Consider the following 22534-nt stretch of genomic DNA (forward strand, 5'->3'; position numbering starts at 1 on the left):
GTAACAATGTTGTTGTTCTTAAAGTCAGGTGGAATATCCTATATTTTCAGCACATGCACTGTGAATGGTATTTTTAAGTTGATCCCAGTGCTCTTGAATATCAGTGATATTAACAAGCAAGTTAGAGAGTTTCTCAGACAGGTATTGCTGGAACATCTCGCAGCTGGCTTGGTCCTGAAGTGCTTTGATGTTATACTGATTTCTCTTAGTCTTTGGGTGTTTGCGATGTGGTGGCGCAAACTGCAGATACATGACTGATCTTACTAATCGATGGTCTGTCCAACAGTGATCTATACCTCTCATGGCTCGTGTTATATGGACATCGGTGTAATCTCGAGCTCTGTCTCTAACATAGTCAAGGAGGTATGGGGGGAGGGATAGCTCAGTGATTTGAGCATTGGCCTGCTTAAACCCAGGGCTGTGAGTTCAATCCTTGAGGGGCCCATTTAGGGATCTGGGGCAAAAATTGGGGATTAGTCCTGCCCTGAGCAGGGGGTTGGACTAGATGACCTCCTGAGGTCCTTTCCAACCCTGATATTCTATGATTCTAGGTACCAGTGTTTGGACAGAGGATGTTTCCAGGTGGTCTTAAATTTGTTACTCTGCTTGAAGATGGTATTTGGGGTGAGCAGGTCATGCTCCACACATTTGCTGAGGAGAAGAATACCATTGAGGTTTACGTTATCCACCCCTTCTTTGCCTATTTTGCTGCTCCAGAGTTGAGAGTCCCATCTGACTCTGGCATTGAAATCTCCCAGGAGGATAAGTTTGTCTACCTTAAGTGTGGCTGTGAGGACTTCATCAAGAGTGTTATAAAACTGTTCCTTGTCTTCCTCATCATTAAGTGGTGGGGTTTAGGCACTGATGGCTGTGGCATATTGGTTGTTGCTGAGCTTGAGTCACAGTCATGAGATGCTCGTTGATCCACATGGGAAGCTCCCGTGAATGCATTTCTCTTCAGGTGGCTTTCCTTTCCAAAAGAAGGTGTAGCCTTCTCTTTTAATTGGCCCTCATCAGCCTGGCGTGTCTCACTAAGAGCTGCAATGTCAATGTTGAGTCTTGCCCTTTCTTCTTTCTGGGCATTCACTGTGCTGAGAGTCCATAAGGGTGCGGACATTCCAGGTGGCGAAATTCATTGTCTTAAATCTCATGTTTCGGCCGCGGAGTTGAGTGATCCCACTGGATGCGGTCATCCAATCGCCAGAGTGTGAGACAGCCTATATTTACAGCACCTTTTCTATCCCCCTCCCCATTCAGGGAGAGCAGAGGGGATCCTGAAAAGGCCTGCTCAGTCACAGTCGCTGCTCTTGAAATGTACTTCTGTCTCATTCAATCGGAAGATGACTGTCACGCGGCTGCTGCCTGCTTGTAGATTTGTGATTAAAAACTCCCAGAGATCACTGCTCCTATCTTCACTGCCAGTTGTCCATCACCGCAGGGCTTTGTGCGGGTGTGAGCCCTTTGGCAGAAGTCTGCACGTGAAATCTTTTAACGTGGGGAAACCAGTGCACAGACAGGAGGAAAACCCTGGCCCAGTGGCAAGGAGATTCAAGACAACCAGGGGTCTCCCTCCTGCTGCAGCCCTTATCCTCCTTCACAGCTGCAGAGTACTAAAAGGTCTTCCATATGCGCCTGATCCACCATTGGGTCTTGTGAAGTTTGGACTGTGGTTAATCAGGAGCTTTGCCTCAGACCTGCTCACCAAAGGGGACCCTACCATGTGTATGAAAGTTCCAGATGATGTAGCTCTTTAGCCCACACGAGCCTCTCCAGCACAACAAAGTTTTGGTCCATCAGAGAGGAAGAGTGGATGTATTGAGCATGTGAAAACAGCAGTTTTTCAAAGGCTTATATCAGCCAAATTTGAGTGGATTTTCATGGGGACAGCAAAATGAACATCCCTGGGATAAAGGTGACTTCCTTCCAACCTTCAAATTCCTGCTCCAAAGCATGAGGGCACTAGAGCTTTTCAAGGGAAAGGTTGCCACAAGTTTTGACCAAGGGCGAAACTACATATTGTTTCCTAGCCTCGTTCTCGGAAATGACTGCACAGTTTTGGCAGATATTTTTTAAAACAAGTCAGCCTGGGACAGACACTCAGCACAGAAAATTTCACACTGAACAGTTAAAGTCTGGCCAAATTATAAATAATTGAAAACAGGGTCTTAGAATGGGAAGTGTAAGCCAACCTCAATAATAGACGGTGCTACCAGCTCCACCTTTAATATTGCTTTTCCTGTAGGCAAATGGGACGAGCTATACCAGTATAAGATACCTTTATACCATTACAACTTTGCCCATACTAAGTTTGGTACTGGTATGACTGTACTGGTAAAAAATTACACCCTGAATCAACTTAGTAACTCCAGTATAACTTTCAAATGTAGACCAAGCTTTTGACTGAATTGTTATGGAGAGATTTTCAAAGGCATAAAAGACAGGTGCCTGGCTTTCATTGAAAGTCAATGGGAGATGGGTGCCTGTGCCTGTGAAAATCTTCTCTTAAGTCTCAAACTTACAGCAGCTTCCTGGTTCCAATTTCCTCACTTTAGTACAGTCTTTTTTGCTGACCCATGTTAACTCTTTGGTAGTTGGCTGTTGTCTCAGGAGGCCGCAAGTTCCCTGTTTTATAGCTCCTAAACTTCCTTTTGCTTACAGTTATTGAATATCCTTTATTTTATGCTCTTCCTGAGCAGCTTTGAAATTCTCAAAATTTCCTTAATAACTAATTTAGTGAGGCTTAATTTAAAAAGATAGTGGAGTGTTTTACTGCTCCTTTTTTGGTAGGACCCAAGGGAAAAATAAACAGACTTGTAGACAGAAACACTGGGCCACGTGTGTTGCTGACATAGGTGGGTGCTACTTCAGTTAAATTTTGCCCACTTGTGTGACAGTGACAAATTTGACTGACCTGAATGAAAAAATGATTTGAATGATCTTTCTACTGCAGTTAATTTAGTCCATATTAAAATAAGGATATGAAAAGATGTATTTGTGCATTGGGGGGTCTTAGAATTAAGTATGAATAGCTATTTCCTCTCAGTTATAGAGAGGGATCATTCTTTCCTCTCTCCTAGGGATTGAGCTGCCTCAGCATTAACAATATGAATGAAATTACATTAACCCCTGTCTTTCTGATTCAGATGGCCTTAATTTTTCACACAATGCATTGCAGAACTTGTTGCAACAAGTTATTGAGTTTAACAAGTATAAAGAAGGGATTTAACTTTTGTATAAACAACAAAAATGTCCAAAATTCTTACAGTAAGTATTAAAGTATGTACCAAGAGTTTTGGAAGGGGTATAAACTCTTATTCTTCAGGGCTTTTGGCAATCTCTAACTATGGCAATTCCTAAATTAATATTACAAGTGGCTTCTTTTTGTTTGGCTCAGTGCTCGTGTATAAAGAATATTTTGGGGGGGGGGGCGGGGAAGAGGGAGGGTTGTATGGCCCCAGTTGGCATCCTATTGACTCGAGTAGAGCTCTGCACTAATTGCAATGAAAACAGGTGCTGCTAGTTCATAGTTAAAATGGAAATCTAGAAAGGAGCAATATTTTGCCAGCCAAGGTAGCTGCTGAATAGCTGCAGTAATCCATTAATTTTTGGTTATTAGATGTGGTTATATAAGACCTTGGGAATGTGTGATTTAAGCTGAAGTTTGCCAAAAGCAAAGGTGGTGGTAGAGACATTAAAATGGCCTGATGGGAACCACTTATTACCTCCAAAGAATTGCAGAATTCTTTGTACTGCAAGCATCCAATTGTCCTGCTGGCTACCTCCTAAACTAGCTCTTCAGCTCCGCCCCACAGCCTGCCTTTTCTGCCCCTGCCTCCTCAGGAGGCACGATGCTTCACAGAGCACTCAGAACCACCGGGGAAGTGTGCATGCTTCACCATCTCTTTGAATGGCCAACTTTGCTCTGCCCTTTTTGGGGCAACTTGTACCTTTTAGTGAGCATGCAGGACACAGCCCTGGCATTTCCCCTTGTGCAGAGGAAAGACCTGCATATGTCCTTTTCCCACACACTCCTGTGCACCTGCCTAAGGCAAAAACTGGCTTCTAACAAGGAACCAAATGTACACACAGTAGCTACCGAGAATTTGCATGAGAACATTAAGAAAACTGTTAGCTAAGTGATTGAACTGTATCTTAAATAATATTTATAGCTAGTATATGTATATGAACGTACATAACTGATGCTTCTAATTGTACTGTACTGTTTCATTAATTTGTAAGGCTGCAAGAACATGAGAAACGCTTTGATACATGACATGCTGGATAACTGCAGCTGAGCAAAGCATTCACTTGCATTAGGGTGGGTGGAATCACATGAGAAACATGGCTAATCAAGGTTATACTGGGTTGAAATCTTTATATCCTCAGCTTATCTCAAAATTCAGGTCTTCATTAAAAGTCTGAAGTTTGGGAACCCTTTTCAACCTAGGTGGTTACTCTGCTATATTAGAAAATATATTTTAGAAGGAAAACGTTATTTTTAACCACGGGTCATTGTTCATTATGCAGTGATGAAAGGAGCTGTGGTATTACAGTCCACTTTGGAAACACGTTGAAGTCTGTCCATTGTGAAATTGGATCCGTAAAGAACAAGATCTTTGATTGTGATACCTGCATATAAGATCTGAACCTAAAATGTCCTGTATAGATCCATTTCAACACATTACAGTGAGTACATTTGACTTTCCTATGCATGTTGTATTGTGCATCATCTGTTGCAACCACTTACTATCAATAACCGTATAGTATTAGTATCATCATGAAACTTGAAAGACTCTCAATATAAGTTTGGGTGAATTAAGAATAGATTTGGGAGAATTTTATTTAAAATAAATTTGATAGATATTATTGATGTTTTTGTAAAATTTTCAAAAGCTCCCAAGGGTATGTCTACACTGCAGCTGGAGGTGAGCCTCACAGCCTGGGTAGACAGACGAGCACTAGCTTGGCTTGAACTAGCATGCTAAATATAGCATCATGGACGTGACACCAGTGAAGGCTCGGACTAGCTACCTGAGCTCAGGTGGCTAGCTGGAGCCTCTGCACCTAACTCACCTTTGAAAATAGAACTTATGCTCCTATGTCACACAGGCACTTTTCAAATATTACTCTTAGACGCTAATTGTAAATTATCATAATTTCAATGATTTTTTGAGTCAAGACTCACAAACAGTTCAGTCATATGATGCTTTGATAATTTGATAGTTATATTTCCTCCTATTAATATTCTCATGAATTGATTGTCAGATAGAATTGAGAGCAGAAGAGTTCACCAATTTTCTTACAGATGCAACACCAAATGTGTTTAACTTTCTCTTAAAAGTGATTTTTCTCGCAATCTTGACAGGCGTGATAAATTGAAAATAATTTAACACCTGAACCAAAGACTGCTGAAGTCAAGGGAAGGCCATTACTGAATCCTCTAATTTAACCAACAGACTTAGTCTATAAGTAACTAAAACTTTGCACATTGAACAACGGAATCACAAATCCCATCTGAACTGGAATCAGTAACGAGCAGGATGTGTTCGTAAAATCACATATTGTTTGTAACTCTGTTTGGGAAACCTATTACAGCAGGAAAAGCAGTGTGTGTTCAGAGGTAGTTACTAATATACTTGTCATAATGTTGAACTTCTGAGTTTCTAAAATACAGTACATGTTTCCTTGAAATGATCTCTTATCAACTATGTGGTTTCTCCCCCTATAGTCACATCCTTTAAATGAGTCTGCAGCCAACGGATGTCAAGCACATGTTTTATTCACGCTGAAGCTTTGTGAAGGCTGTTATGATGGCAGTCTCAGGTTGGCAGGCCGCATTATTTAATAGAGTTTAAAATGGCCTGCCAACTCTGAAGATCGCTGTTTGTAATCGGATGGCTAGTATGTATGTGTATCGCTTCCCTCTCCTGGATGGAATGTTACAGTAGCTCAAATATCTGTGATGCAGCTGTTTGAGATATTCACAACAAAACAAAACGTGCCCAATTTAAAGTATCTGAGTAACTCCTTGAGGTCAGTGGGATTACTCATGTGCTTAAAATTAAGCACATGTTTTAGAACTTCATTGAATCAGGGCATTAGATTATATTTTATTTAGCTGCTCAGAGAAGTTTGGTAGGACTGCTGTCATGGGACAGAAATATAATGGGAAAGTGCAGTTTTTAAAACAAAATGTAGTTAAACTCCTCCTCTCCTGTTGAACCATAGTTCATTGTCAATAAAAGAGTTAATAAGAGTTAAAATGAGACATCATTTTCGTGAATTTTTGATTGAAATATGAAATTTCACAGAAAAGTTTAATCAAAATCCTGAACTTTGGGAGTAATCTTTTCCTAGTTTTTAAATGTTGTCCCTTTTCTTTTTCATGAAAGCCCCACTTAAATAGAAGGGAAAATTGACTGAGTTGAGTTATTGAGTTTACAGGAAGACAATGACACTCATTGCACTGTTAGAAGCACAGAAATTAGAGAAATCATTTTCCTCCCTAAAAAAAGAAAAGGAGGACTTGTGGCACCTTAGAGACTAACAAATTTATTTGAGCATAAGCTTTCGTGAGCTACAGCTCACTTCATCGGATGAGTGGGGGGGAAAACCTTTTGTAGTGATAATCAAGGTGGGCCATTTCCAGCAGTTGACAAGAACGTCTGAGGAACAGCGGGGGGAGGGGGCGGATAAACATGGGGAAATAGTTTTACTTTGTGCAATGACCCATCCACTCCCAGTCAACTGCTGGAAATGGCCCACCTTGATTCCCCCCACTCTCCTGCTGGTAATAGCTCACCTTATCTGATCACTCTCCTTACAGTGTGTATGGTAACACTCATTGTTTCATGTTCTCTGTGTGTATATAAATCTCCCCACTGTGTATTTTCCACTGAATGCATCCGATGAAGTGAGCAAGTGAGCACGAAAGCTTATGCTCAAATAAATTTGTTAGTTTCTAAGGTGCCACAAGTCCTCCTTTTCTTTTTGCGGATACAGACTAACACGGCTGCTACTCTGAAACCTGTCATTTTCCTCCCTGTAACTTTCTCCAGTTATATTGATGTTTAGGTGTTGATTGAAAGAATAATAGGTAAAATATATACAGCCTCGAGTGTGGATTTTTTTACAGTGTCCCTTTGAAAGAAGGAAATGTACTTTATTAAAGTTGTTTAAACAAAACAATCCCTTTCCTCCCTAGCCCAATTATCTGCTTAAATTTCCTATTTGGTACCAAGGAAATAAAAATGTTGTTATACAATAGAATGCTTTGATGTATGTTTTGTGCATGGTTACATCTTGTCTTCAGATTAAATTATGTGACTCAGCATCCCCATGAGTGAAAGGTATTAGGCACCTTTAAAAACAATATGAAACTTTTTGAATTTCTCATAAGGCACAGAAGATTCTTACTCAAAACCAGTTCACTTTACAGAACAGTTTGAGTGAAACTTGAGTGCGCTGTTCTGATTCCCAGGATAATGGTAGTAAAGTGAAACGTAATCAAACTCTTTTTTTTTAAAAGGGAATAGTGAATAATTGTCGCTTACTTGCCTCATATGTAAGAGAGAGGAAGTAAGTTAACTAAAGAGTTTTTATTGAGGACAGGAAGACATTAAAACAAGAGACAGAAAGGATAAGCTAAGAGTTGTAAGAAAGGGATAGGAGTGTGTGTGTTTGGAGAATGAGGTGCCAAGAGATGGCTGTGAGTATACTCATGACAATTTTACACTTGTATGTATACAGTGTTAGCCGCACAAAATTCTCTGTTACTCACACACTCAAGGGCACCCACCTTTACCCAGTTCCTAGGGCACAAGGCGTAACCCTCTTAATTTAGGCACCCTCACCCTTACCCAGTTCCTAGGGCTCCAGGTGAAAAGCACCTAACGTTACCCCTCCATGGGCTCCGGGCTCTACTCCTCTGTGGGCTCCAGGCTCTACTCCTCCATTGGCTCTGGGCAAACATGCTCTCCCTGTTGACTCAGAGCAAACACCCTTTCCCTGGGCTTAATCAGGGCTTAATCTTTTGTGGGTTTATGGGTTCTTTTACCAGTGAAAGAGCCTTACACAGTAATATACTTCACAACCTCTATTTATTAGCAATCACCAAAACCAGAATTCACACGCTACACATACAGTGCTCACCACTCCCGATAAGACAGATGAACTTATCTTGGTGGCCAATCAGGATCAGGGCCATCTGGGGGACTCCAGTTTCTGCTCAGTGTCATTGGCAGAGTGTTGAGGTCTGGCAGCTTTGATCTTTGGGGCTGTGTCCTGGAGTTGGTTCCCAAATAAATTCCTTTTGGACTCCAGTTTATATAGTGAAATTTGAGCCCTGTTTAGCTGTACCTTAACCAATCATTATACTAAAATTTTTCTAACCAATCCTAACATAGTGTAACAAAATTCTCTAACCAATCCTACCCCACCACGTTAATTAATTTATACCTAGCAAAATTAATTATGTAACAGACAGAAACAAGTAAATAACCAGAGACCATACAGCTAAACAATGGGAACTGGGGACCATAATGACAAAACAATAAAGAAATGAGGATTTCATAACCACAACTATTGATAAATGATTTCTTGACAGGTAGAATGCTATCAAACTAAGTTTTCTTTAGCCACCTTAAGATCTGTATCTTTATCTGGTGATAGTGGGTGCCATTAGGACGGGGTCTCCTTCTTAACAACCTGATATTACATCGTTTAAATGTAATTTAGATAGAATGTGAGGATATGACTTCCTGCTTTTAGTTTATGATTGTTGTCTCTTCAAATATGGCTGCTATTGCTTAGCCAAAGAACAAGGCCTCAGACCTTACAACAGAGTGGACTGAGCCATCAGAAGGAGAATATTCCTAGCAGAAATTCCTGTGATTCATATAATCCATCCAGGTGGCCTGTATAATTGAGTGATTTCCTCCCTGCTTTTCCACTGGAGAGGTTTAGTTAGTTTTGCAGGAGAAAGAGGAAATGAGGTAAAATTGTCAAAAACCCCTAAGTAATTTAGGAGACTAAGTCCCATCTTCCAAAATGTCACTTTTGAACATGGGAATTAGGCTCCTAAATTACTTAATGGCTTTTGATAACTTTATCCTCAGTGTCTAAGGCCCAGGTTTTTAGAGGTATTTAGAAGTTCCTTTGTTTGCTATTGCAAGGCCTAAATGACTTATATAGTTAAGTTCCATTTTCAGAAATGACTTAAGCACGTTGGAGACTCAGTCCCATTGACTTTCAATGTCCATCCTTCCTCTCTGCTCCTGGGTATTTGATTCTCTAGAGTAATGGCCTCCAAAAAGACAAATGTCTCTAGCGGTGGAGATCTGTGGGTGGGTTTATGTATTGTGGGCTGCTGCTTTTAATTATAACCCTATCTATAAAAGAGCATCCATAAAGAAATACCACATTATAAAACAGATGTTGTTCAGCAGACCTGAGTCCTGTGGAAGTAGAATATACTAATTAACTGGGTTGTAAAATATCGTCAAGAAGCAAACAAAAACTGAGAGGCAGCAATGAAAGAAGATTTCCCTGCCCTTCCCCAACTATCTTGTAAAACTGCTCGATAAGCTGTAAATGTCAAAATGACAAGGGGAAGTTACGTTTTTCTTTTTCTTTTAAGCCTTGGCGCCTGGGAGGCAAAAAGCACTGGGCATGCTAAAACTTCTAGGGTATGTCTTCACTACAGAGTTAGTGTAAGCTTTTATGTGGGTGTTTCCCCAACCCTCTTTGCTCCCCCTCCCACACCCTGTTATCTGAGTTTGGCGTTACTTTCAGTCTGGGCTCGCTGGCACAGTCTGAGGTATGGGTTAGAACTTGGGTTCTGCTTTCAGTTGGGCTGGTAACCTCACTTTGCAGTGAGGGCATTGGTTAAATCTTTCAAGTGCTGGTGGTCCTTCAATGCCCTCCCACGATTCCCTGTGTGCCCAGAAGGACAGACAAGTTTTTCCACAATCCATTGTCAAAAAATCATAGGGCAGCTCAGCTTATGGCAGCACAGAGAACTATGGGTTATGCCTCAGAAGTCCTAGTGAGACCCATGGAGGAGTGCAGCACTGGAGAGAACACAGTAATTTGGGGATGGCTTTGTGATGTGGCTTCTCTCACCCAGGCTAGGCTAACTTGGCTGATGAAACCTGGGTGCTGATCCCCTGGACTAACTCTGTCGTGAAGACCTATTCCTGGAGTTACTCTGAATGCGCTCTCATTTTGTTTTGTCATTGTGGTCTGGCTTCATACTGCTGACTGCTAGGAGGAGCATGTGTTGCCCACTGAGGCTACTGAGTTTTTGTCTGTTCTCCCTGACTCACAGTTACCGAGTTGTTCGCTAGTCAGATTTGCCATCTGAGAGTCACTGACTTGAGAAACCAATGCAGAGAATTAATGATAGCGCTTACAGGGACTGTCATTTATCATAAGTTTGTATAGTACCTAGCACAATGGGGCCCAGCCTTATTGTGGTCTTTAAACACTACTTCCATATACATGTAAAATAATTAATGCAGTATACAGTGTTTCATCAGTAGCTCTCAATGCACCTCACAAAGGTGGCTATGTATCATTATTCCTGTTTTACAGATGGAAAGCTAAGTCACAGGCATATGTAAGTGATTTATATGAGGTCACACCGGAGTCTGTGACAGAGCCAGGAACAGAACTTAGGTCTCTCAACTCCCAGACTTGTGCTTTGTTGCCCATATGTGTATCGGCTATAAATTATTTAGGTCGGGGCCATGCATTCTATGTTCTCTACATTGTCATACACGGTGATGATGCTCCTAAAATATGGAACAGGCTTTCAGTGCCACAGTATAACAGGGATGGGCAAATTGGAGGGCTAGATGGATGAAATAAGAACAGACCTGAACCAGATTTTGAGGTTCAGCAAAATTCAGTTAAGCCTGTCGCTTTTTTCCTCCTATTTTCATGTCTCTAGACTTCCTGATTCCATTCAGACACTATGGCATTGGGAGTGCTGACATACCCTGAGAGAGGTTTCTCTTGAAATGCTCAGGGTCTGATAGAAAACAGGAAGTCCCTGAGACTGCATGAGATTCTAACTTCTGGGAGCATAACTGATTTGGTGAACTTTTGTGTTCACTCTTCACTGTTACTCTACTAGGGTCTCTTTACACTCTGAATTTTGATACATGCTGGACATATACACTCTGTATGCATAACTATACGCATACAGTATATGCACAATATACATATATATTCAGCAACATTATTTAGGTATAATTGTATCATTTTTATTGTTGAAAGGGAGTTACAAGCACAAACTGAAATAAAATATCTTGCAAAATAGCTTTTCTCTTCTTGGTAAGCTGTCACTGACTAATTAAAAGCCTTATAGCAGGTACCAAGCTTGGAGAGGAGGAGTGTTATACACTGAAACTAAAATTAAAACATGATGTGTAGGAGTGGCTGAGGGAACATCAGGCTACGTGTAATGCATTGTCTGAACTTTCAGTAAAGCTACAAGAGATTAAAGGGTGCATTTCTCTTACATTTTGAATAGGGGATTTTCCTTTTTTTTGCTCCTTGGACAAATGAAAGCTATTTTGACAATTTATTTCTGTTTTTGGAGTTTTATTTCCTGTTTAACCACATGCCATTTGATTTCCAGGTGGAACACCAGTATTCACACAAATTAACTGTGACAGTATTGAAAGCCACAAATGTTACAAAAGGGGCTTTCGGTGATATGCGTGAGTATTACTGTTATTGATTCACCAATCTTCATTTCTCACCTATTCAGTTGTTTCTTCTCACAATGTGGGAGCATTCTAAGCTATTCATGTATTAGCAGTACATGACATCAGTACTTTCTCTCTAGTTTTGCTAATGCCAAGGAATTGCTGTTTAAACATATTTACTTTGTCATTGTTCACTCATATTAGTTCACATGGCACTTTTGCCTCTTCTCCCACATTTGACCCCAAAAAAGATGAATGAGTGAGTTGTATGCTGCTAGCAGCACCTAGAATAAGTCAGTGGCTGAGTTGGAAGTGAGTTCTCAGTATAAGGAAACCGGGGGTTGTCATGTCTTCAAAAGGTTGCGGTTTGGTGAAAGACTAAAAAAAAAAAAAGAGAGAGAGAGAGAAACCCAAAGCCCTGCTGATTCAGCACAGAGCCATAAAGCAACTTGCACTATGAAGAATTATATATGGCAACAACATTACTGCTACTTACTCTGTGCCTGTGTTTCTACAGACACAGTTGCAGAACAGGAAGCCACTAGGAAGGATGACCCATGAAAAACATCAGCAGTTTTAAGAAAGTATCTGCTTATTCCAAAAAAGGGTGTCAGCTTCTCACGTTTTTGCTTCTTTGGATATGACTGTGCTATTATCAGGTCATGTCTCCCTTACTTGCTGTCCCCTGAAGTTCATCACAGAGGTCACTGCTTGGGCTGATACTGCAGCCTTCAGTCCACCTGAATGACTGTGGCCCCTGGGTTGCTCCTCTGCAGGGTTTTTTTGTTAAAGCAGTTGTCCCTTCCCCCGCACACTCCAGTAAATCCCCCTCATGTTACATTGGAGCTAGTGCAAGGATTCTCTGCAGCCTATCTCCTTGTGCAGTGGAACCTTGGCAGTTCCTCTGCATTTGGAGTCCTCCTGACAGTATTTTACGCATGTTGTTACAAGTGACACTTAAGATCCCAATAACTGAAAGGAATTAGAGAATAAATATCTGCCACCACCTCTCATTTACTTTTACTTTTTTCTCCAAACCCTTCCCCCACAAGTCAGCATTTTGTTTCACTGTTTTCCCTGTATATTATGCAGTCAGTCTCTCCAGTATGTGTGGGTCTTTCACACTGTAACAAGGGACATTTGCAAAACATAGGAAAAAGTGATTGATAAACCACTCAGGTTTACCACAACTTATTCATATTTTTTATTTGTTCTGTGGTAGCTCCTAGCAGCACCACATGAGGATTTGGGCCCCTGATGCTAGGCCCCGAACTCATCTTACTTTTTGAAAATGACTACATTTCAGCTTGATTGGGCCCCTTAAATTGGCTGACCTTGTCTGGCCTTGCATTCCACTCAACAGTATTTCTCTGTTTGGATGTTTGTCTCTAATGCAAAACTTTTGAATGCTCCATCTGATCAATCCCCAATTTTCAGGGAATGTGCTAGGCATCAGTGAGCAGAATTAGATTGATGTTGGTGAAAAAAGGGGGAAACACCTGGGACACCTGACGTCTGGTTAGCAGACCACGCATCTTCAGCCACCTCTGGAATTGTCTGTAGATGAAAGGACAGGATCATAGAAGCCATTAAGAGATTCCAGTATAAGACCACCTTCCATCTCCCCTGTGGCAATTCTGCCAATACTGTTTAAAACTGCTGACATCCTGAAATAGAAAAAAAAGAGCACAGAAATAAGAGAACAAGAATGGTAGTGTGGGGATGGGGAATGATGAGGGTGCGCCCTGAGTCCCTGGTATGGAGGGGAGAATGGGGGACCCGGACAAAGGGAGGAGTAGAAGGCTTCACAAAGTCCTGGACTTGGAGAGGTGAATGGGTGACCCCTGGCATGGGAAGGAATAGGGAATGGGAGGGCATATAGATTCCCTGGTATGGGTGGAATGGGGGGCACACAAAGACAGAAATAAAGGTAAAGGTGGTGGAGTAGCATTGTATATCAATGATGAGGTAGAATGTAAAGAAATAAGAAGCGATGGAATGGATAAGACAGAGTCCGTCTGGGCAAAAATCACATTGGGGAAGAAAACTACTAGAGCCTCCCCTATGATAGTGCTTGGGGTGTGCTATAGACCGCTGGGATCTAATTTGGATATGCATAGAGCCCTCTTTAATGTTTTTAATGAAGTAAATACTAATGGAAACTGTGTGATCATGGGAGACTTTAACTTCCCAGATATAGACTGGAGGATGAGTGCTAGTAATAATAATAGGGCTCAGATTTTCCTAGATGTGATAGCTGATGGATTCCTTCATCAAGTAGTTGCTGAACCGACTAGGGGGGATGCCATTTTAGATTTGGTTTTGGTGAGTAGTGAGGACCTCATAGAAGAAGTGGTTGTAGGGGACAATCTTGGTTCTTGTGATCATGAGCTAATTCAGTTCAAACTGAACGGAAGGACAAACAAAAATAAATCTGTGACTAGGGTTTTTGATTTCAAAAGGTCTGACTTTCAAAAATTAAGGAAATTAGTTAGGGAAGTGGATTGGACTGAAGAACTTATGGATCTAAAGGCAGAGGAGGCCTGGGATTACTTTAAGTCAAAGCTGCAGAAGCTATCGGAAGCCTGCATCCCAAGAAAGGGGAAAAAATTCATAGGCAGGAGTTGTAGACCAAGCTGGATGAGCAAGCATCTCAGAGGGGTGATTAAGAAAAAGCAGAAAGCATCCAGGGAGTGGAAGATTGGAGGGATCAGCAAGGAAAGCTACCTTATTGAGGTCAGAACACATAGGGATAAAGTGAGACAGGCTAAAAGTCAAGTAGAGTTGGACCTTGCAAAGGGAATTAAAACCAATAGTAAAAGGTTCTATAGCCATATAAATAAGAAGAAAACAAAGAAAGAAGAAATGGGATCACTAAACACTGAGGATGGAGTGGAGGTTAAGGATAATCTAGGCATGGCCCAATATCTAAATAAGTACTTTGCCTCAGTCTTTAATAAGGCTAATGAGGATCTTGGGGATAATGGTAGCATGACAAATGGGAATGAGGATATGGAGGTAGATATTACCATATCTGAGATAGAAGCGAAACTTGAACAGTTTAATGGGACTACATTGGGGGGCCCAGATAATCTTCATCCAAGAATATTAAAGGAATTGGCACATGAAATTGCAAGCCCATTAGCAAGAATTTTGAATGAATCTGTAAACTCAGGGGTTGTACCGTATGATTGGAGAATTGCTAACATAGTTCCTATTTTTAAGAAAGGAAAAAAAACGTGATCCGGGTAACTACAGGCCTGTTAGTGTGACATCTGTAGTATGCAAGGTCTTGGAAAAAAATTTGAAGGAAAAAGTAGTTAAGAACATTGAGGTCAATGGTAAATGGGAAAAAATACAACATAGTTTTACAAAGGTAGATCGTGCCAAACCAACCTGATCTCCTTCTTTGAGAAAGTAACAGATTTTTTAGACAAAGGAAACTCAGTGGATCTAATTTACCTCGATTTCAGTAAGGCGTTTGATACTGTGCCACGTGGGGAATTATTAGTTAAATTGGAAAAGATGGGGATCAATATGAAAATTGAAAGGTGGATAAGGAATTGGTTAACAGGGAGACTACAGTGGATCATACTGAAAGGTGAACTGTCAGGCTGGAGGGAGGTTACCAGTGGAGTTCCTCAAGGATCAGTTTTGGGACCAATCTTATTTAATCTTTTTATTACTGACCTCGGCACAAAAAGTGGGAGTGTGCTAATAAAGTTTGCGGATGATACAAAGCTGGGAGGTATTGCCAATTTAGAGAGAGACCGGGATATCATACAGGAAGATCTGGATGACCTTGTAAACTGGAGTAATAGTAATAGGATGAAATTTAATAGTGAGAAGTATAAGTTCATGCATTTAGGGATTAATAACAAGAATTTTAGTTATAAGCCGGGGATGCATCAATTAGAAGTAACGGAGGAGGAGAAGGACCTTGGAGTATTGGTTGATCACAGGATGACTATGAGCTGCCAATGTGATGTGGCCATGAAAAAAGCTAATGCGGTCTTGGGATGCATCAGACGAGGTATTTCCAGTAGAGATAAGGAGGTTTTAGTACCGTTATACAAGGCACTGGTGAGACCTCACCTGGAATACTGTGTGCAGTTCTGGTCTCCCATGTTTAAGAAGGTTGAATTCAAACTGGAACAGGTACAGAGAAGGGCTACTAGGGTGATCCGAGGAATGGAAAACCTGTCTTATGAAAGGAGGCTCAAGGAGCTTGGCTTGTTTAGCCTAACCAAAAGAAGGTTGAGGGGAGATATGATTGCTCTCTATAAATATATCAGAGGGATAAATACCGGAGAGGGAGAGGAATTATTTAAGCTCAGTATCAATGTGGACACAAGAAAAAAGGGATATAAACTGGTCATCGGGAAGTTTAGACTTGAAATTAGATGACGGTTTCTAACCATCAGAGGAGTGAAGTTCTGGAATAGCCTTCCAAGGGAAGCAGTGGGGGCAAAAGACCTATCTGGCTTTAAGATTAAACTCGATAAGTTTATGGAGGAGATGGTATGATGGGATAATATGATTTTGGCAATTAATTGATCTTTAAATATTCATGGTAAATAGGCCCAATGGCCTGTGATGGGATGTTAGATGGGGTGGGATCTGAGTTACTACAGAGAATTCTTTCCTGGGTATCTGGCTGGTGAATCTTGCCCGTATGCTCAGGGTTCAGCTGATCGCCATATTTGGGGTCGGGAAGGAATTTTCCTCCAGGGCAGATTGGAAGAGGCCCTGGAGGTTTTTCACCTTCCTCTGTAGCATGGGGCATGGGTCACTTGCTGGAGGATTCTCTGCTCCTTGAAGTCTTTAAACCATGATTTGAGGCCTTCAGTAGTTCAGACATAGGTGAGAGGTTTATTGCAGGAGTGGGTGGGTGAGATTCTGTGGCCTGCATTGTGCAGGAGGTCAGACTAGATGATCGTAATGGTCCCTTCTGACCTTAATATCTATGAATCTATGAAAGTCTCTGGCAGGTGGGAGAGTGGGGGATCTTGGTATGAGGGGAAGAGGAGATAAGGGGGGATGGGAGGGGAATGTGGGAAATGGGGGTGCACACAGTCCCTGGAATGGGGGGAGAATGTGGGACCCTGTGGTGGGGTGGGAGAGGGGCAATAGGGGGTGTGACAGGATCCCCCCTGGGTGCAGCCTGGGACTGTGGGACCGCTGTGCCCCCTGAACTCTCTCCAGCCTGGGCTGTCTCTCACAATGCTTTGCAAACGACCAGCAGCAAACCCCTTCAGGTGCTGTTATCACTCAGCACAACAGCACAACCCCACACCCAGCTAGATAGCATGAATGCTCCCACAGCCACTCATGAATCACACAGAGAAAGGCACCAGAGTCAAATCCCCCCAGCTCCCACCACGGTACCTCAGGAATATACCGTCTTGCACTGCCCAAGACGAGCAATGCAGATTGATTAATTGGTTCATTAAGTGGACATACACCAGCATTTGTCAAACCTGAGCAGATTGCCACACACGTCATACAAACTCACTGGTAAAGATAAACAGAAAAACAAATTTATTGACTATAAAAGGTAGATTTTTAAGTCAGTGATGGGCAACCTTTGGCCACCACTGTTTTAAGTGATATTAAGCGATAGGCAAAAGGTTAGTTACCAAAAGAAATAAAATATAAGCAAGTAATCTAAACTCTCAACACTGTTAGACTGGGCAACAACTAGATTAAGCAGTTTTTCTCACCCCACTAGATATTGCAGTCCTTAGTATACAGATTTCACCTCTGCTGGAGTCTTGTCTTCTTCTCGGTATCTTAGTTGCTTGCAGCGTAGGTGGGGGCATGAGAAAGGGTCAAGCATATGGCCACTGTCTGTTTTATACCCTCAGTCCATGTGCTTGGAAAACACAAGTCCAGGCATGTCTGGGGCAATGCTGAGTCTCCCAGCAAGGTTGAACAATTCCCCTGGTGTGGCCTCATGCAGGTGAGTCATTGCATGGTAGCTACCTTGCTGGACAATGGTTGTTGATGGGTTGATTGATATCCCGCCCAGGTGTTGGTTACTTTCCTTGCTGTTGTCTCTGGGGAGCTAATATCTGGCTCATTCCCCAATTTACAGTATGTTTTAATGACCACCATACACCACTATTCTCATAACTTCATATGCATTAATGATATACATATCTGGATAGAGAAATTATTTTCAGCATATCATAGCCTTTCCCTGATACCTTACAGGGCATGCTTTATATGTAAGATCAGGATTATATAAAAATAAGGAATATGGGGTTCCAGGACACTCCCCCAAGCTACAGAATGTCACAGGGGGCATTAAAGGGGGTTGCACACAGGGAGTTTATGGCAGGGGATGGGGGAAATGGAGGGATGCAAAGAGCTTCTGGTGTCTGCTGTGAGTTCAGCCTACAGAAACAATTAAGTGTGCAGTATACTTTCCTATTCTTCCTCCACAGTAATGTGCCCTGGGGTATAGGAAAGTTCATACACACTGACATGTTTTTTAAAAGGACGATTAGGAAGGCTTTGAGCAAATGTTCACATGTGTCTCTTCCACACTGTTGTTTGAGAAACTCTTTGAAATAAGACAGAAGTGTGTGTGTATAAGTGAGAGAGAGGCAGAGAGAGGGGAGGGGGAAAGGATTGAGAATTATTTCTAGACTTTGCTACTTTATAGCAGCCACAAGAATCAGTGTGTACTGCCACGTACCATGATCCATGCTTTTGTAACCTTGATCCATGTCAGTCTCTTATTAGTAATCTGGTGTGTCACACCTGTTCTACATCTCTTGTATGTGAAGCTTAGTTTAAATGTTTCATGACATGTAGCAATCTGGAAGCTATTGTGCCCTACTTGTTAACCAGAGACACCCACCCGTTAACTAGCTGAGGGTTATATTGGCAATTATGCCAGAAGCACAAGAGCTGCACTGTTAATAGCTTGTATAACATGAACAGGATTTAGATGCCTGCCATTTAAATAATGGTGGAACATTACATGTATTTTCCTTGCATGGTGTCTCTGTATAAAACAAGAAGGCGAATAGGGGATCTCACTGCAGAGCTGTGTGAGAGGCATCTGATCATTTTTGCAATAAAGCATGGGATAACTGTTCTGAAAACCTAGGTTAATGGGTGTAAGAGCCCTTGAAGATGTTTCTGAATTTTCTTCAGCATTATTATTATTGATGGCAATATTAAGCCTGCAGTCAGATTTATTGTTGAAGCAATGTTTCAAGTAGAAAGCTTTTTTTGTTTTTGTTGCTTGTCATAGACTAAAGTAGAGTATTTCCTGTCAGTTTTTGTGTTAGATTTGTGTAAGCATAGTGGACAGTTGGAGTTAGTTTAACTATTTTATAGAGCTCCATTTTTTCCCCACAAGGAGTTTTCTGTCTACTTTGATGAACAGATGGACCAGGATAAGGGCTGGTCTGCCTGGCATCATGCAGGAGTATCAGTGCAGAAGATTATAAATGCACCATTTTCTCTGCTTGAACTTTGGCTCCGTTTTTACTGTGATCTCAGATGTATTTATGTAGCTTTGCTTCAGTATTTGAGATTTGGAGATTTGCCTCTCATGACTGGTAAAGATCTATGGGGCGGTCTCATTCCTGTTATTCACACAGGAAGTGTTAACATTTCTTTTTAAGGAATGATGGAAGCCACACTTAAATACACCTCAGCTCAAGAAACTAACACTTGGTGTCAACTTCAATAGTTGGGGTAGGTTGTTGAGAAGACGCTGTTTGAGCAACACCAGGCACATCCTGACCTCATGAACATCCTTCATCCTTGCTAGCCTGGTTCAGGCATGAGTGTAGTGAGGAGACAATATTAATGCCATGCCACAATCTCCTTGTGATGATGGAGGAAGGCAAAATGTCTCTGCTGGTTTCGTTTGATCTTTTGGCATCTATTGATGCCATTGCATTGAGGCTGTGTTGAATCACCTACAGGATGACCCATCATGGTATGTTCCTCCCTCTTGGAGAGGTCCCAAAGGTTGGTAATGAGTATTTACTCTACTTCCCAAGGACTGTTGCATGCAGAGCTTCATCTTGTCCTCCCAGCTGCCCCAAATGTATGGGTGGCTGACATGTTTAGGTCACTAGTGTCACCCATGTGTGCATAACACTTAGATCTCATTTTACAGTCGTCTCTGTGCTTTCCAAGGAACTGACTGAAGTAGGGAATAGTTATGAAAGCTCTGGCTAGATCTCAGTCCATATAAGACGGGGAAGATGCTCATAGTATTTGACAGGGGCTGTGATATGTCTGACCTTTGCCAGGTCAATTGTCAGTCTTGGGGTCATAAACAGAACTACCCCTGGATTGTCAGGTGAGAGCTGTGGCACCTGGTGCCTTTTTCCATCTACAGTTGGCTTGGAGGTAGTGACCTATTCTCCCAATGGATATTTTTCCACAGTGATCCAACTCTTTTGTGATCTCCAAACTAGATTAATGAAATGTGCTGGGCTTGGGGCTATGCTTAATACTACTTCACCTAGTGCAGAATATAGCAGCTCATTTCTTGAAAGGCATTGGCTCTTATATGCACATAATAAGAGTGCTCTCTGTCCTGCACCTAGTTGTTCCCTTCTATTCACACACAACGGTTCTCAACAGAGAGATTGTCCCTCCGTCCTAGGTCTTGTTATAAGAATTAGTATCTCCTGAGCCACGTTTGCTTTCAGTTTTGGGTTTACAGAGCCAGGATGGACTGTTTAGCAGTTGTTTGTGTACTAACTAGTGCATCCTACAGCACTGAATTGGTGTTTTCTGTAGGCATCTTTACTGAACAAACATTTAGCAGTGGTCCCCACGTACTGAACTGTCTGGTTGGTGGCATACACTGAATTTGTAGAATCCTAGAAGTGTAGGGCTGGAAGGGACCATGAGAAGTCAAAAGTCCAGTCCCCGGCACTGAGGCAGGACCAAGTGAAACGAGAGCATCCCTGACAGGTGTTTGTCCAAACTGTTCTTAAAAATCTCTAATGACTGGGATTCCACAACCTCCATTGGAAGTCTATAGCAGTTCTTAGCTATCCTTATAGTTAGAAAGCTTTTCCTACTATCTAACCTAAATGTTCCTTGCTACAGATTAAGTCCATTACTACTTGTCCTACCTTCAGTGGACATGGAGAACAAGTGATCACTGTCCTCTTTATAACAGCCCTTGAAATATTTGAAGACTGCTATCAGGTCTCCTCTCAGTCTTCTTTTCTCAAGAATGCTCCATTTTTTTAACCTGTGTTCATAGGTCAGGTTTTCTAAACCTTTTAAAATTTGTGGTGCTCTTCTCTGGACTCTTTCCAATTTGTCCACTTCTCTGCTAAAGTGTGGCACTCAGAACTGGACACACTACAACAGCTGAGGCCTCACGAGTGCCAAGTAGAATGGGCCAATTGCCTCCTGTGTCTTACATATGACACACCTGTTAATAGACTCCAGAATGATATTAGCCTTTTTCACAAGTGCATCACATAATTGACCTGTAGCAACACCCAAGCTCTTAGGCTATACCTGTAGTGTGGCAAGGAGAAAAAAATTCAGAAAATAAGCAGGAAAAATGTGCAAGAGGTGTGGAAGAAGAAACCTGGCTACCTCTACTCATTTTCCATGTGTCAGTTGCTGGGGTGTCCCCTGTGTTCACAGTGCCATTCTGCATGAAGAGGTGTGTTGCCATCAGTGGAAGTCAGGATGCAACCAATCTACACAGCCAAACTGTGAGTGCCCTCAGAGTCAAATTGCTGGAGAGGCTGAAAGACATGTGGAGGGGCAGCTTTCATGCACGAATTATCTCAGCATCTGCAGTGCTTGGTTAGGATTTTAAAATTTTCAGCTTCTAAGCTTTCTGTAGGTCATATGGTTTGCAACCTCTTCTGCCCTTCCTACAAAAGGGGAGCCTGCAGTGTTTATCTCCGTTTCTTCAGGATATGGTTCTTTTCCAGTAAGATTTTCCCTTTCCAGATTTTGACATGGCAGAAGTGGAAGGTAGAATTTATGTTTCTTACATTCAACTGGCATTCAAAATTATGTACTGAGGTAGCAAAGTAAATTAGCTAGATGACTTCTCTTTTAATAATCTATAATCTTACTTAAGATAAGAGTGAATTTATTTGCAACTTTTATTTGCAATCAGATTTTCATCTTACGATGATGACTTTTACCAGAAGGACCACAAACTACTTTGCCTTTCTAAGGAAATGTGGGGTTTAAAAAAAAAAAAAGTAATAATCAGCAAGTGGTTTAGAAAGAGAACATGCTCTTTCTGTATGGACCTGAAGAAGAACTTGAATTTTGAAGAGGTATTTGGGTCTGGATGTAATGGAAATCTCATGGAAATGGTCCAATAATTTGCCTCTAGGCAGCACTATAATATAATTAATTCATAATATTATTGAGAACAACTCATGAGATTTCAGTTCAGTCAACTCCAAACCTATCCATGATTTGGATACAAATCCGAACTCCAAAATCCCTGATCAGGATCCAATTCTGATTACCACTTTCTTGGCCCATCACTTGTTGCAAGAGTAGCTGGAAAGCTAATCTTGTTGCATTGAAAAGGGCAAAAGGGTATGAAAATGATCCAGAAAAAAATTGCCATTTCCCTTGACAAACGTCTTTTGATGGCAAAATTGCTGTTTTCTGACTTTACATTTAGACGAAGAAAAAAATTGGAGGCAAGAGTGATTATTTAACATAAATGTTGGTGAAAACTTGATTTTTTCATCCCAGTTGAAGCCTCTCGTGTATCTCTCTATCAGTGGTTTGCAGCATGTCATATTTGGCAGAAGGGAGACCAATTCAGGTCAGAGAGCAGC

The 22534-nt window shown here is 41.5% G+C and overlaps 1 protein-coding gene across 3 annotated transcripts in view; it reads left to right on the forward strand.

Annotated features, from left to right (window-relative positions):
* PLA2G4A (phospholipase A2 group IVA) overlaps positions 1–22534 on the forward strand; it is a 137232-nt gene that overhangs the window by 24726 nt on the left and 89972 nt on the right. For all 3 annotated transcript variants that reach the window (XM_007056692.4, XM_043552916.1, XM_027819099.3), the window contains exons 2-3: positions 4528–4686; positions 11645–11726. In XM_007056692.4, coding sequence (XP_007056754.2) covers positions 4654–4686; positions 11645–11726 — 115 coding nt within the window. In that variant the 5' untranslated portion in view covers positions 4528–4653. The remainder of the gene's footprint in view (positions 1–4527; positions 4687–11644; positions 11727–22534) is intronic.

This window comes from Chelonia mydas, chromosome 8, assembly GCF_015237465.2.
Source record: "Chelonia mydas isolate rCheMyd1 chromosome 8, rCheMyd1.pri.v2, whole genome shotgun sequence".
Classification (NCBI taxonomy): Eukaryota; Metazoa; Chordata; order Testudines; family Cheloniidae; genus Chelonia; species Chelonia mydas.